Below are 17,880 nucleotides of genomic sequence, written 5' to 3' on the forward strand. Positions count from 1 at the left end.
GTTCAACAAGTGGCGTGTCTCACGGGACAATGTCCCATTTTTGACCGAGATGAATTACTGGATGCAACGATTTGTGCTGAAGTAAGAAAACAAGAAGACAATTCGGAATATCCAACACGTTTATTTGAGTTTGTTTTATTGATAATTAAATGGACTAGTTTGTTTATATTGTTTCTCCTCCAATGTAAGGTCAAATGTCATTGAGATTGTCGATTCACCCTGACATGCTCTATCTTGATAGGGTATGGTTGTTAGAGCACAACAAGTCATGGTGTATCAAAAATAAAAACACAGTGATCATCAAAGGAAAAACACCACAGCAAAGATACAACATTGAATAAATGATTTCAATTTAGGCCTAAATTGTAAATAGTACATTCATGCACTCTGATTAAAACCAGCCCCTCATGCACCCTGGCGACGAAGGTAGAAGGGGGACTTGTTTTAATCAGACTTCATTCAAGAGGTTTGAGATTGGAATTTAAACAATCTGATTAAGCAACATAACAATAAGGGAACGGATCAAAGATCTGAATTTAATCAAACTGAAATTTAAACGTATTTACTTTTAATTTCTCAAACAAACTATGGTTTAAAATGTTTCTGAAATTAACTGTTATGTATAGGGTTCAGATTAAAAATGAAGCAAACGTTTCTTGATTAAGATATATTGGTTGTTCTACGTGTATACATATATGATAAATTGTAATTTTCCCGCCGTGTTACATCCCTTTCCAATATCTGATTTTGGATCAATGTTATACACCAGTACTATGTTTGAATAGTAATTAGATAGCGTGTTTACATGAAAATCGAAGATAAAACTGGAGGGCGGTAAGAGGAAAATAAATGTATTGTGATACGATGGAATTATTTAAAAGCTTTGATCACGGCTTTATCTAGAAATCACTGTCTAAATCTTGAAATATTCTTGAAAACACATCGAAGTCGAGAAAAGAACACACATAAACAAAGTGCTGAGGTAGTTTTTAACTTATTTGCGATTTGGACAATACAAACTCGATTCCTTACATTTCTTATATGACATGTTTTTATTTCTTTATTTACAGCTTCTGTCCTAGGATCTATAAGATTTCTTAACAATCAAGAACTGAAAAACAAATGCTGATGTCCTCGGTATTGGTGACCTCTGTAGTTGAGAATTGCTTTATTTGAAAATAGCGTTGATGTTTCGTTGAAGACTTTGAATATATTTTGATGTAATTTTACAAAATAGTCCGTTGGATAGATAAAAACTTAAATTCTGACTTGGCAAATATTATTCTAAAATAAAAAGTAAATGGACTCACCAGAATAATCTAAACATTTCGTCTGTTTGTAATATAACAAATGTGTATTTAAATCGAATTCTAAATTCTTAGGTAAGGCGTACCTTCGAAATTTTTAACAATTGATCTCTAAGGAAATATAATGATTGCACATAAGCAGAGTCAGTGAAATTGAAATTGAATTTTAATCAGAAATCGGTCAAAGACCCGAGCTCTGAACACAGGCTATATCGACTATTTTTGTTTTGAATTAAAATAATTGATGAAAACAATTTTGATATTCATACCGGTGTCCTGTTCCTTGTGTTCTGTATTGACCTCATCCAAATTATGTACATCAATAACTCAAACGTTACATTTAACGATTCAGTAAAAGTTCAAAGCACTGGGGTTTTTGTTACACCGACAGGCTTCGTTTAGATGCTCAAAAACTTAATTAAGTGTGTTTCTCACCCCTTATCTTTCTTTATTTTGCTGAAGACATCGCCTCTCAGGAATGATATACAAATCATCTAATGTAGCAATATCCCATAATCACCTGCATATGGTGTTTATATATCTCAACTGATTCAATACGCACGGAGTTGTTCTGCTTATGGTAAGTTTTTAAATCGAAGCAGGCTACTGACAAACACGGTGATGATGCAGGGGTTCCAACAGTCTCGATTAAAATTAGACTTATTTTGACTACGGATAACTCCGTTTACCTTATCAAGATATAGGGCTCATGGCGGGTGTAACCGGTCGACGGGGGATGCTTACTCCACCTAGGCAACTGATCCTAACCCTGGTATATCCACTATCTAGCTCCGGTATTATTATCAATCATCTATCTAGCTCCGGTATTATTATCAATCATCTATCTAGCTCCGGTATTATTATCAATCATCTATCTAGCTCCGATATTATTATCAATCATCTATCTAGCTCCGGTATTGTTATCAATCATCTATTTAGGTCCGGTATTACTGTGCAGAAAATTATTGATTTTTCTGGACTATATATCAATAAATATCAGTATAGTTCAAATACGTTTAATCAGTGATCAATCTCATAAGTTCTATAAAGAATACAAAACAGAAAGTTCGGTAATCACTAACGACTGGATATACCAGAGGTAGAATCTGGTGTTTAGGAGAAGTAATCATACCCTGTCGACCCGCCAGACCCGTCATGAACCTTATATCGCGATTGGGTTAAAGGAGTAGTCCATAATCAAAGTCATTGTGTAAGGAACAGCCTCAATTAGAATGAAATGTGTCAGACAGCACTTTACTCATTGACAGATTGTATAGAATAAAGCTTGAATTTGATATAGCATCCCAAGGAAGAATGTGAAAAGTGGGTGAGAAAAGAGATACCTATTCGGTATACATTTATATTCGGTATAAATTTAGAAATTCATTTCAAATTAAGGATTATCTCCCTCATGCATAGCTCTTATCCTTAGACGAATTTGACTCCTTTTTATTTGGCACACTGTTTGTCCCTGTAATAGCTCTAAAACTTCATTGTTATTTCGGATTTCAAATATTTTGGTTGAGCATCACTGAAGAGACATTATTTGTCGAAATAAGCATCTGGTGCATCAAAATTGGTACCGTATAAGTTTTACATTTCATACACAACAGTTTGCAAAACAGAAAATACAATTGTTTTGGCCTTTTGGTGCGAAGTTAAATTTAGCTGTTCATGATCTAAATTTACATGATTCAGAGGATTTTAACACAGAATAGGATACAGGTAAGGGAATAAATTCTTTATCAATTATTTTCATCACAAACTACTATAGTTTATATGGCCCATGTTCAGCGCTCGTTCCTTTGACATTCAATAACTGATTAATGCTATTTGAAAAGTTGTTCTGCGTAAAGTAGAAAAGGGCGGAATTTCAAGAATCGTGGTCACACCTTTAGCGACATTATGAGATTTTCCTGTGTTGACCCTATCCGAAGATGTCTTGATCCAATTCACAGCCAGTGGGGTGATCAATAGTTACTGACACCACATGGAGCTACCCAACAACTGTCACAGTCATAGCTAGTACACATCTAGGAGTGACAGGCTTGTAGTGCTTTACAAGGTTGGAAAGTATATTTTAATCTTTCCCTTCATTGAAGAAAAATAAAAGCATGTGACTTAATCTACGTTACAGCTGCTTAAGTGCATTGTCTGACCTGTTTCAATGTATGATGTCCGATTGTTAGACCCTTCTTTATATACTTATTTTGATTTCGGATGACTTCGTTTGCCTCATCAAGATTGAATGTGAACAGGTGATGTTACTCTTCCTAGACACCTGATCCCACCTTTGGTATATCCAGGGAACCGTATTTACCCTTCTCTATTTTGTATTCGTCGAGGATTTAACTTGTTCGTGTATATGGATGGATGGCATACCAGAAAAAATGTTATATATGGAAAGTTTAGTACATGTATATGTTCTATATCTAATATCGGAGACTTTCAAATTTGCCGTATTTAGTGGATGAAAGGTGAATATAACGAACAGTGATCAATTTTAAGACGTCTATAAGCAATACAAAACAAATAATTTGGCACACACGGAACCCTGGACACACCATAGGTGGGCTCTGCTGTCTAGGACTAGTAAGCATCCCCTGTTGACCAGTCACACCCACCTTGAGCCCTATATCTTAATCAGGTAAACGGAGCTATCCATAGTCAAAATCAGTGTGCCAAGAACGGTCTAACAATCTATATGAAACACGTCAGACAGCATTTGACCCAATGATAGGTTGCATTGGCAAACTAGATCGTGTTAACGATCATAGAATTTGCGAAATGCTGACATTAAACAAGACTGTTGAAACCGCTGTACCATCGAATTTTTTGTCAGTAGCTTACCTCGATTTAAGACTGACCATCCGCAGAACAAGCTCTTCCGTATCGAATCAGTTGAGAGATGCAAACACTATATACAGGTGATAATGTAATATTGCTGTATGAATATGGGAAGTTAACGATGGAGAATCCGAAATCATCCCGTTTGTCATAAAGATGAGTTGTTAGTTTGCCATTAATATCTACCTTCAATAAAATATCTAAGTATGAAGCAGAAATAGAGAACGCTGTGGTGTCTTTGATTTCGAGCTCGTAGGGATATATCGATTCGACATATGAATGAAATTTATTATTGTTAATAGATAAAACGTCGTCGATATATCTAAATGTCGAATTGGAGGCCACAGCAAGAAATTATTTCTTCTCATATAGAAATTTCTGCACAAATTCTACCTCACATGAAAATATAAACAGGTTAGCTAACAAAGGAGCACAATTCGTTCCCATGTGAATTCCAACAGGCTGTTGGAAGACCTGATCACCAAAAACCACGAAAATATTGTCAATGAGGAACTCTAGCATATTTTTTTTTATTTCAACTTCTGAATACTTTTGCGCGGAATCAGAGCGGTGTTTAACAAAGTGATTTATAAAATAAATAATTCATAAAATGTAAGTTTAGTACAATGTAATTTGAAGAAAAATAAAACACCTTGTCATATCAAAATATACGATATCTAGAACAGCAATCGGGCATGTTAACTTACCGATCTATACAGATAGGCAATTAAGTGTAAATGGAAAATGAAGTTCAATGTTTTGTGAATATTTATTTCTTGATTTGAGTTTTTGAAAGGAAGTCAGTCATTACGAGGATGAGTTGTAATCCTTACTAAAGTTTTTTTGTTGAGTAATATTTCCATGGACATATGAGGTCTAATGTGCTATGTGGCTGGTGTGAATTCCTAGATATACGAGAACGTTTTGTGTCAAAGTTAAATGCTCTATATGAAAATGTTAAGATAATGAACAGTGATCAATATCTTAACTCCTATAAGGAATAAAAAGTTAGACAAACACGAACCATGGATAGACCAGAGGTGGGATCAGGTGCCTAGGAAGAGTAAGCATCCCATGCCGACTGATCACACCCACCATGTTTTTTGTTTTGGGTTTTTAATTTTTGTAAATCAATATCAGTGCTCAATCTGAAAACGTTAATAATTAAAAATCATTTTTTCTTTCTTTTAAGAACAATGATATGTGTTAAGATATGCATAAAATCATAAATAAATGGCACTTTTTTGATTGGAAACTTGGTTGAAAATCACAAGGTTACATTTTCCTTCTAATATGGAGTCTACTGTTAACAGTCAAATTACCACTGAAGCATTATATAAGCCTTTGAACTGGTTTCTATAAATATGTATACGGACACCTGTGTGCATATCCTCCTTTTCTCTTATTTGCATTAACATTACCTTGCACTGGAATTGTAACAAATAACTTGAGTCATTTTTAACATCTGCTTTTAAGAAGATGAAGTGTTTGTGAAAGACTGAGAGATTGATTCACACGTATGGCAACATAGTAATTGTGGTACCCAAAGGAATTTCTCGCCACGGGAAATTCACATGTGAAATATCAAAGCCCCAGAGCTAACCGTTCAAAAGTTATGGACAAGGTTGAAGTTTTACAAAAGTAGGATAAAACTCAAGGTCAAGGTCATAAGGTAATACATGTAGTTATCAAAGGTCAGGTTTTGTCAAAACAAATACTCATGTGAAATATGAAATCCCTATCATCCATTCAAACGTTATGTCGCCTTAAATATCGAAAATTTTAATCTGGCAATGTTTCTGATTTTTCTGCAGATCACTTTCTCCTAAAGTAGCATTTTGTTGCCACTAAATAAGGTAAATTTGAAAGTTGAAATTTGAAATTTGAAAGTCTGGAATATTGGATAAAGAACATATCCTACGCTTTCCATCCATAACCTATTTTGTTTTGTGTTTCAAATATTCATACGAACAAGTTAAATCCTTGACAAATAAAAAGTTAAGAGAAAGGCAAACATATTTTCGATGAAAACAAACCTTGATAAACTAAATATCAAATAGAATAGTACCACATCTTCAAGTATGATTTAAGAATGATACATTTTAGATAAGGATACGCCTTACACATGGTTATATATTTGCAAATTGCTTTTTCTATTGCAAAATTATTAAAAAGAGGTAAATTTATTTCTCCTTTGCTTTTCTTCTCTTTAAGAATTGTTTTTAATTTTGGTGGGATGTCACCAGTTACAAGTGAAATACCACAAATCTGGACCTATGTTTGGCATCCAGTGCCATATAAATCAGTGTTCTTATTGTTTAATATCCCTCCTCGATATCCGTGGGGATCCGAGTTAGAATAAGTCCTCAGTACCCCCTTGCTTGACGTAAGAGGTGACCAATTTGGGAGGTTCTTCGGATGATACCGTAAAAACCGAGGCCCCGTGTCACAGCAGGTGTGAACGAGAAAGATCCCTCCCTGATCAAAGGCCGTAAGCGCCGATCATAGGCTTAAATTGTGCAGCCCTTCACAGCAATGGTGACTTCTCCATATGAGTGAAAAATTAGCGAGTAAGACAAACAATATTTGGTCAATCAATCAATCCCTCCTTGATATGGAACACTTCGTTTTAATGTATCTAAATAACTAGCGACCCACTTTTAAATGTACAGTGTTTTGCGGCGTAGCAATTACTACCTGACGCGGCCATGGTACGAGCCGGACCCGAACTCACGATTTCCCAGTTACGAAGGATAATATATACTAGCGCAAAAAAGAAAATTTGCATTATTTAATATATGAAAAAATATCAAAAAATAACATTGAACAAATTTTATTTTTTGTAATACTGTTAACAATTGCATTCGTTACAACATTTCATAATCCATTAATGTTAACGTCGAATAACGTCAATTTCAGCACACTCGAAAGACACTAGTATTCGAACTTGAATTAACAAAGTTGATAATGCATGTGACCAAAATTTGCATTCACACATGCTTGACAACGGCGCCTCATTGATGCCACTAAAGTGTTCAGAAATGCTTGAGGGATGTTGTTCCAGATGTTGGTTAAAGCCTGGCCTAAATCAGCCAATGTCACTGACTGATTTGGTAAACGGCGTAGACGTCGTTCCATTACATCCTAGACGTGCTCGATCGACAATAAATCGGGGGAAAACAGCTAACCAAGGCAAGACATCGACATTCTGTTGAACAAAAAAGTCCCTGTCTACACGTGCAACATGTGGCCTTGCGTTGTCTTGCTAAAGAAGAATGTGATTTTGCTGTCTCTGTATGAAGGGTATCGCATGGCGCTGAATAATTTCGTCTCGATAGCGTACGCCGGTAAGATTTCCTTTGTCAATTTAAAGAGGGGTCCTTCCACGTGCTGTTATACCATCCCAGACCATAAGGCTACCTCCACCGAATTGTCGACGTTGCACAAGACAAGCGTGCTGGTACCGCTCCCCAACGCGACGATACACTCTACAACGACCGTCACTGCTATCCAAATTAAATCTGGATTCATCAGTGAACAGAATATTAGCCCAGTCATGTATCCTGAATCGCAGATGTCGTCTGCACCACGCTTGTCTAGCGATACGATGACGTTGAAGCAATATTGGGCGCACCACTAGACATCTTGATCTGATGTTGTGCTCGCGTAGACGATTATGCACAGTTCTTGTACTGATTGATCGAAGTCCAGGAATGCTACGAGCAGTCAAATTTGCTGTCTGGAAACGATTTCTCAGGTGCAGAAATCTAATGTGGTTGTCCTGTCGATTCGACGTCACACGAGGACGCCCAGAACGTGGTCGATCCCGAGTGTTACCAGATTGTTGGAAACGTCTCCATCATGACTGGGTGGTGTTCTGATGAACTCCAAAGTGTCTTGCTACGATATTTTGTGCCATTCTAGCTTGAAGCATCCCAACAGCACAATTACGTGGATTTTCGCTGAGTCGTGGTATGACAGAAGGATAAATTTCGTCAAAACTAAAGTGCTTTCCTTAACGAACAGTGTCCAAACAAACCTTTTACACTTCATAATCCAAACATTATTGGACAGTAAAACTCATGCGTACAAACACTTCAATAAACAACATGTGTTCACTAACGATGACAAAGTCCGTGCATCTGAGTCCGGTACTATCCGATATTGTTCAGAAACATCACATTTATCGATTGTTTAGATTTTATAAATATAAACAATAAATATAGAAAAAATATACTAAATTTTCTAATTCACAGTTTCTTTTTTCCGCTAGTATATATCTGCATATAAGTTTTTACATTGTCCGAGTACAGGTAAAAGAGAATGTCAATTGAGGGTTATTTTATCTTTAGATCCATGTTCCTTTTTGAATCGTCAAAGTCAAAGTGAAGTTCAGTAGGGCTGACGGCAGGTGTGGCCGGTCTACAGGGGATGCTTACTCGTCCTATACACCTTATCCTACCTCTGGTATATCCAGGGATCTGTGTTTGCCCAACTCTCTATTTTGTATTGCTAATAGAAATTAAGAGATTGAATACTGTTCGGTATCTTCAACTTTCATTCTGCATCTTACCATGCCACTTGAATCGCGCAACACCTTAAGGAAATATAGTGGATGGGATGAAAAATAGTATATTCAAGAATACATATTAGCTTAAGTAGATTGATTGTTTTATCATTATTGATATTTAAATGTTAATATGATAGTTTTCTTTAGGCGACATCACATTGCAAACTAACTAGCTATCATAATAAATACAAAAAGCTCATTTAATAATCCAATCTGAGAATGCTTCGTTATTTTGTCGTATAAAAGAGTCCAAACACAGTTGATGTGGTTATCTTTTTGAATAAATAATTCTATATTTCGACTCTTAAAAAAGCTCGTTGTGTATAATGAGAGCTGAATTGTACTCGCCAATCATTTCCTCTTGTTGCAAGGAAAAGTTGTCATGCTTCGGGTATAAAATAAGATATCATCGTAGGTATTCTACCAAGGAGTTATTTTTCATATGAGTATATGAACATCATTTTTCAATTGTGCAAAATTGTTAATTTCAATAATTAGCAAATGTGTGTAATTTTTTTTTACACACATTCACGTGACTGCCCATGCTTATGATAAATAAGGATGGGAGGAAATGACCAGGGAGTTTGGCGGTGAAACTACATGTATTTAATAAGTGCATGTACCGTTGATCCAAGCCCATATCATTTGTAACGGTAACATCTCCATGACTGTGACATACATCGTGATTTTGTGGGGTTTCTGCCTACGACCGAGGCACAAATAGGGACCTTTGTGGGATGGTTCCACATAACGTCAGGAAATGCATTACGTCCTGACTATGACCCGGAATGAAACATCTTTGGATGAGGTCATCGCAGGGAAACTCATGACGTCATCAAGGATGTGGGTAGAATTGAGAGTATTCAATCCATTCCTGTTTTCTTGGTTTGTGTTTCGTCCCTGAAATATTTTGTTTTCACTCATGTTAAGATGTTACAAGTGAATTACTACAAATTTAGTCTTCAGCGTCATCTCGTTTCGAGACACGGGGCCTCCACTTTTTAAGCCATAACCGAAAGACATGAAACCCACTTTCATATGCGGAGCGATTGTCGATGACAATCTGACTACTTACGTAGTTTGATGCGGTCATGGCACGAGCTGAACTCTAGCGCACGATTTCCCAATCACGAAGCCTAATATAAAATCCATATCAGATAGCTCTTGCATTGTCCAAGAACAGGTGATCCAAAGTGTCAATTTAGAGTTATTCTTTTTAGACCCAAGCTCCCTTTTTAATCGTTCAATTCATAGCAAAGTTCAGTTGTATATGTCTTACCACATTATTTTAATCGCTCTAAATCTTACAGAAATATGGGGGACGAGATGAAAAACAATGCATTGATGAATTCATATCACCTTGAAAAGGGTTTTATTGCCATCGATTACAAAATGTTGTTTTGCAATTTAGTAGTTTTCTTTAGGAGACATTACCTTGCAAATTATGTAGAGATCATGATATATACAAGGACAAAAACCAAAGCATAACAAAAGAAAAATAAACAAACATCATTTTGTCTTATAGCAAATACAAGGTGATTTAATTGCTTACTTTAAAATGTAGTTAGTGTGGAAAACATATTTTCATTTTTAGATATATTTCTCTATTTTGACTTTTTTAAAAACATTAAATGTGCATGGTGAGAGCTCTGTTCCATTAGCCAAGCTATTCCCTTTGTTGCAAGGATAGGGTGCTATTCTTCATATATACAATTACATTATCAATTATTCATCATTTGTTTTGTAAATTGGAGTTCACTTTCATGCGAAGAAGGTGAACATCGTTTTTCAAATGTGCAAACTTGTTAATTTTATTAATATGTTAGGTAAATTTTGCTACACATTCACATGACTTTTCATGCTTGTAATAGAAGGGAGTGAGGCATATGACCAGTAAAGTTGGTGATGAAATGACATACATCTAATTAGTACATATAACATTAATCCAAGCTCATTATCATTGGCGTTTAAGTGACATCCCCATAATTGCCATAAATCGTGACATTTGTGGGGTGGTTCCCAACAAGCGAGACATAAATCGTGACATATGTGGGGTGGTTCCCTATAAGCGAGACATAAATCGTGACATTTGTGGGCTGGTTCCCTACAAGAGAGACATAAATCGTGATATTTGTGGGATAACGATCTACCTCCGTGACTATGACCTGGAATGATATTTCTTTGGATGGGGGTATTCCAGTGAAACTCATTACATCATCAAGGTTGTGGGTAAAATTGACAGTATTCCCTCCATGGTCTCCTATAGAATATTTGTATAGTTTTAGAGATAAATTGTTGTAAATAACCCTGTTTTTAAAAAAACGAAATATGATACACAATGTATACAATGTACTTGTACCAATACATAGATATACTATTTTAGATATCCTGGTGATTCCATTTACATTGTATTTCAGAATCTTGTTTACCATGTCGGAATTCAGTTATCTCTGTACTCCACGGACTATTCCATATAAGTACAAAACAGTTATTCAAATCTTCAACGAAATGACAACATCATTTCCAAACAAAGAGATTCTCATTTATCGAGGTATTGACGGAACCCGGGAAAGCTTGACTTGCCGTCAACTTCAGACGCAGGCAACAAAGTTAGCAGGTTATCTCGTCAGAAAAGGAATTAAGAAGGGAGATAAAATTGCACTCTCTGGGCCGAATACTCTAGAATGGGTGATCGCAGATTTAGCAATAATCATGGCGGGGGGTGTTGTTGTTCATGTGCCCTTCAGCAATACCGACGCCAGAGATGTTTACGAAATAACTTCATTCGCTGACTGTAAGGCCTTTTTGATAGATCCAGGAAGAAGCGATATATATTTAGATATGATTTTACAAGTTATTGCTCTCATTCGTCGACAATATCCTAGTGAAGACAGCACCGATGGAGACTCGGATGATTTAGCTTTGGTGTTTCTCAGAAAAAGCGAGCATCTAACTTCATATGATGACCTTCCTGGAATATTGCAGTTGAATGAAAGCGATGTTCAATTTCCAACCCTCTACCCTGAAGATGAAATTGTGATTTTCACGACGTCTGGAAGCACTGGAAAGCCTAAAATGATTCCTAAAACACACTTTTACGCAGCTAACAATAGTGTGATCTTCTCTGGGAAAACGTACAATGATCGACCATTTGCTTGGGCAGCCGGACCTCCCATTTTCACAGTGTACCAAGGGGAACCTAGAGTATTCTGCGATTCATCAGTCGCAACAGAAGGACGTAACACAATGAAGATATGGGAAATAATCAAAGAAGAACAGTGCACATCGGCATTATTGTTACCCTACTTTCTTTTAGATCTGGTAGCTCACGAAGAAAATTACAAAGATCCGTTCAAACTTAACGTGGTCATCACAACTGGACAGCCGATTAACAATCTCCACACGAAGGTCGCTGGCATATTTACCAGAACTTTGAAATATGGATACGGGTCAACCGAGGCATATTGGAATTCTGTACTTTCACCTGTTAATACTGCTTGTGAAATGAAAGCTGGTGACGTAGGAACACCACTTCCAGGATTTGAAGTCAAAATCATTGAAGAAGATGGAAATGTTTTGAGAAAAGGGGAGAATGGGGAGCTTTGTATACGAGGCATATGTTGTTTCGAGAAATATTACAAGAACACAGAGTTAACTGATGCAGTTCTTTTGCCTGGAAAGTGGTTTCGTTCTGGCGACATTGCGCACATAAATGAAGACGATCATATTATAATCATGGGTCGGAAGAAGGAATGTATTTCTCGAGGTACAAGGAAAATTCTGCCAAGTAGTATCGAAGAAGTCGTTCTAACAAAAAATGGCATCAAAATTGTGATTGTGGTTGGTGTACCTGACAAGCGTTTATACGAGGAAATCTGCGTTTGTTATGTCACAGACCCGCAGCATAACATTTCCCCAACCGATGTAGAGCAGTTTTGCATGGAGAAGTTAATTGGGTACGACGCCATCGATGGTCTTGGAGAAATGCCAAAATATTTTCTCCGATTTCATAGTCTGCCGATGCTTGGTAATGGAAAAATCAACAAAAAGCAGTTGAGAATCGATGCCATTCAACAGCTGGAATTAACTGACGAGATGGAAGGATAACTCTTGATATCAAATACCACAAACTAAAGTTGAATCTTGTATTTTTAGCAAGTAGCGGAAATGTGATTAAAAGTTCTTCGGTTTTTCTTCTTCTAAAAACGTCTTTTTTCTATGACATATGTCATAAATTAACATGTATGTTTACTCCAAATTGAATAATTCAAATGCATATTTATTCAATTGATTTAAAGTTAAAACTAATTGTTTTATTGCAGTTGTGTTATATAAAATGTATACGAATTGTAGATTACCATATGTGGAGAAATAAACTTTTTGACTTGATTTGTGTCAGGATCTGCTTTCGATTTGCGAACACACCTTATGTTGCCTAGTTAACAAAATTACTTTGTATTTTTGTACAGCTGGAAATGTCTGTGCTGGTGACATAAATATGAATAAAAATGACAACCTGAAATCACTCATTTAAAATACAGGGAGCATTGTTACGGCACGTTTGGTCGTTTTGGCACGTTTGGTTGCCGACGACCATTCGTGTCGCACGTATCGTCGCTAGGCGATCGAACGTGCCGTGAGGGTGGACACGATTGATTGCCAATTTTAGGCCATATCCGAGCACGGATGGTCGCCCCCCAAGCCCCAACTCCAAGACCCTAACTTTGCTTTTCTCCTCCTCCTTCTTCTCCTCCAGCACTTATTCCCCTTCCTTCTCTTTTTCCCTTCTAATCCTCCTGCACCTTCTTCTCCAAATCCTTCTCCAAACTCTTCCGGTTTGATCTTAACGAGTCTTTTGAATTGGCTGGTAATAGTTATAAGGGGGATATGGCGCTTTCTAATATAAATGCTCCCTAGAAAAATCACAGCACATCTTATTCCGATTCAAAACAGCTCTTCAAACCTTCGACATGTTTCAAGTGTGCAGATAATAGACCTAATCTTGCATTGCATAAATGTGACGTAAAAGGGTAGGCCTATAAGAGGAGAGAGTGCACGAAACATGACATAGATATACCCACAAAACTGTAGTATTCCTCCACAGATGCCTACTCTTCAACAACTCAGAGCTATCCCCGCGCTGCCCCTATAATCATCCCATGGAAACTTTATCTCTCTCTCACACACATTCACGCAAACACACACACACACACACACACACACACACACACACACACACACACACACACACACACACACACACACACACACACACACACACACTCTCTCTCTCTCTCTCCCACGCCAAATTCAATAACATAGAGAAAGACAACTGTGTTTCTGCTTAATACCTTAAAAAAGAATGGCTCTTTTTTTAGAGAGCCAATTTCATGTATGAAAAGTGCTTCATACCTATGAAGTTGCAAATTTATAGATTTGCTTACTCCACCTGTTCGATTTGATGCGTACTTTGTAAAAGTACCAATTTTGTAGCTATTTCGTACATTTTACTCCATGCTTATCGCTTGTACAGTAGTTGGTTTAAATTTCTTATTTTCATTTTGTTCATCCTGATAGTACTGATGGATTTCTTTTTATATTAAGTTAGCATAGTATTTGGTAAAGTGCTGTTCATGAATATTATGTTCACTACAATAAAAACTGTGCACGTAGTGTTGTTTATGTCGAATCTGAAGATTTCATTTTCTTATCAAACCATGACAAAGGACAGTACTTGCTTTGTATTTCACTCTGTGTGCGTATGTGCATTTGTATGCGTGTTTGCGCACACATACTTCTCAGTATGTATGTCACGCCATATTCATATTTACTCCTTTGTAAATGTATCTTATATAATATATGAGATATCTTCTATTTTGAATAAGATATATATAATACATTTCATAAGATGTCTCATATAATTTACAATTGATAATATATCTCATAAAAATATATAAGATATTTTTAAACTATATACGATATCTCATAAACTTTATCAGATATCTTGTACATTAAACAAAGTATCTTATACAGTTTATCAGATATCTTATAAACGATATAAGGTATCTTATAAATTTATCTGTCTAAGCTATCTTATAAAACATCTAAGACATCTCATGTTTTTTAAGAAGATATCTCATAAATGCATTTTTATAAGATATATCATCAACTTTATGAGATATCTTATGAAACATACGGGATATTAAGTATATTTTATAAGATATCTTATACATGTTATAGAAGTAAATTCATATTGTTTTGGGTCAGAATTACCCAGTCGCAGAATGTACTGACAAAGGCAGTCAAACAAGTCATGACACTTGTTTGCAATTATTGGAGGACAATTATAATAATAACAAAGTACTAACTTACAATAGGTGACAAATAAACAATGTCCTTGCTGAGCTGAATCTGTATACAAAAAATCACAAATCAGCTGTTAATTTCCAACGAAATTCCTAAATCATAGTTCCAGGTATAGAATAATCCAAAATGCCTAAAGTGCTTGTCTAACCAGAGCTTATCATCGGCTAAATTCACATTGTATTCATAATCAGAATAAATGTTCTGGTACATTCTTGAAAGTTCGTCATCTTTCTACTACATAATACACATCGAAAGCTAGAACAATCTAGGTCAAAGGTTTCAATCAAGTGCAAGTATTACACAACAATATAATACTTTATATAATTTATCTTATAAGATATCTTATAAGAAATTATTTATGAGATATCTTAGAAAAATATAAGATATCTTATTAAGTTTAAGAAATATCTTATAAAACATATAAAATATCTTATATATTTTACAAGATACGTGTATCTTATAAAATATATGACATATGATATAAAATTTCTTATAAAATATATTTTATAAAAGTTATAAAATATCTTATAAGAGTTAATGAGATATCTTAAATATATATATATCATACTATACAAAATATCTCGTATAAAAAATATATTAAGATATTTTATGTCTTTGATAAGAGTTATGATATATCTTTGAAGAGGAATAAATGTAAACACAGCGTGCCATAAGGATAGTATGTAAGATTATTGTGTTGCTAAAATGTTGCAACTCCTGTGTTTGCAAAATACACCACATCAAATTCCATCCAAAATTGTCCAGATTTTTTATTTGTTGGCTTTGTATCAAGCTGACAAAGTTTGCTTCGATATTGTCTTTGTTATTAAGACTCATTTGTTAATAGTGCATTTAGATGAACATGGCAGTAATTCTACATTCCATAATCTCACTTACTATAAAAGTTTCCTTTCAAAATTGTCCGTTCTTAATTCAATTTCAGTATCCTAAATTTGACTTAATATACCTATACTGGATTTAAAAACTTTAAAAAAAAAACATACAAAGATTCAAGGAACCCCTCCTCATTACGCCTCATGAAAATGTTAACTTCCGCGAAGTAAAAACTTTAAGCCTATTGTGTCACAACATTTGCGAGAATTGGTGTTAATGAGAAATTCTGAAGAATTTAGAATCTACTTTGAAATCAGAAAGTTTTAACATCATAGACAGCTGTTTGATAATTAATGATGGAACTCGGGTATATTCGTATCTTGTGACTTACTTTGTTCAACACCATTCTAATTATACGCGCAGGTATTCTGTAATTGATATAAAAAACTTGCAGAGGTGTCTTATTGACAATAGTTAAGTAGTCTTTAGGAAGTAAGTGTTGTAACGATTTGTTCATATTTATAACTTTTGCAATCTGAAGAGAGGTCGAAAATATTAAAAAAGTCTACATGAGAAGGAAAATATCCTTTAATGAACTTTAACTTGACGGCATGGATTTCTTATACATGTATTTGATTGAACTAGAAATGAAAGACACCTAGGAGCCTTAAACACATTCAAATTTGCAGACTGATGCAAGGTGAAGATAACAAACAGTGATCAATATCACAACTTCTACAAGCAATACAAAATAGAGAGTTGGGGAAACACGGACCCCTGGATATACCAGAGGTGTGATCAGATGCCTAGGGGGATTAAGCACCCCCTATCGACTGGTCACACCCGTTGTATGACCCATAGATCGAACAGGTAAATGGAGTTATCCGCAGTCAAACTTTGTCTGCCAAGAACGGCCTAAAATCGGTATCAAACACGGCATACATCATTTGACCAAATGCTAAGTTGTATTGGCAAACTAGATTGTTTTAACGATAATTGGATTGGCGAAATTATGAATTTAAACGAGACTGTTGAAACCCCGTTACCATCATCTCGTCTGTGAGTAGCCTGTCCTGGGATATTTTCCTGGACAGAGACGGAAATGGGAAAGTAACAACTCAACGTTAAGCTACTTCATTAACACCCGAAGTAGCAATATTCCATTATCGCGTATATGAGAGGTGAAGATAAGGAACAGTGATCAATTCTGTAAACCAAGTATTCATATTGTACATGGTGTGTATATATCTCAACTGATTCGATACGCAAAAGCGTGTTCTGTGTCTGATCAGTTGTCAAATCGAAGCAGGATATTGAGAAACAAGTTGATGGTGCAGGAGTATCAACAGTCTCGTTTAAGGTCAGTATTTGGCAATGCTATGGTTGTTATAACGATCTAGTTTGCCAATATAACACACGCAACTAGGTTAAAGGCTTCCATAGTAAAATGCACAATAATCATGGGGTGAAATTGTACCTCAAATTCACAGGTACTATTACACTTGTTAATGCTAAACACCGAAACGATACTATCCATATGTTGACTGACTGAGCAATCGTAAATTCCCTCATGGTAATTTCCCATGACATCAGTTGAATGCAAGGTGAAGATAACGAACAGTGATCAATCTCACTACAAGCAATACAAAATAGATAGATGGGCAAACACGGACCCCTGGACACACCAGAGGTGGGATCAGGCGCCCAGGAGGAGTAAACACCCCTGTTAACCGGTCACACCCGCCGTGAGCCCCATATTAAAAATGGAGAATGATTTGATATTATAAAGGAATAGAATATATAATCATTTGACAAGAAATGTTTTCATGTATGTAAAATTTATACGGTACAAATAATGTCTCTTCAGTGATGTTCAAGGCGAAATTTCGGAAATTCGAAATAACAATAAACTTGTAAGAGTTAAAAGAAAAACTAGAGTGCCAAAAAACTGGAGCC

The 17,880-nt window shown here is 35.7% G+C and overlaps 2 protein-coding genes across 2 annotated transcripts in view; both read left to right on the forward strand.

Moving 5' to 3' along the window:
• LOC125654447 (N-acyl-phosphatidylethanolamine-hydrolyzing phospholipase D-like) overlaps nt 1–17,880 on the forward strand; it is a 142,777-nt gene that overhangs the window by 90,129 nt on the left and 34,768 nt on the right. The window lies entirely within an intron of this gene.
• On the forward strand, nt 11,145–13,078 carry LOC125656069 (long-chain-fatty-acid--CoA ligase-like). Its single transcript, XM_048886648.2, has one exon. It carries the CDS (start codon nt 11,155–11,157, stop codon nt 12,829–12,831), a length of 1,677 nt encoding a protein of 558 aa, XP_048742605.1. The 5' UTR covers nt 11,145–11,154; the 3' UTR covers nt 12,832–13,078.

Source organism: Ostrea edulis, chromosome 7, assembly GCF_947568905.1.
Source record: "Ostrea edulis chromosome 7, xbOstEdul1.1, whole genome shotgun sequence".
NCBI lineage: Eukaryota > Metazoa > Mollusca > Bivalvia > Ostreida > Ostreidae > Ostrea > Ostrea edulis.

Bases quoted from the DNA above. Each gene is read 5' to 3' on its own strand.
- LOC125656069 (XM_048886648.2), top strand. From the start codon at position 11,155: ATGTCGGAATTCAGTTATCTCTGTACTCCACGGACTATTCCATATAAG.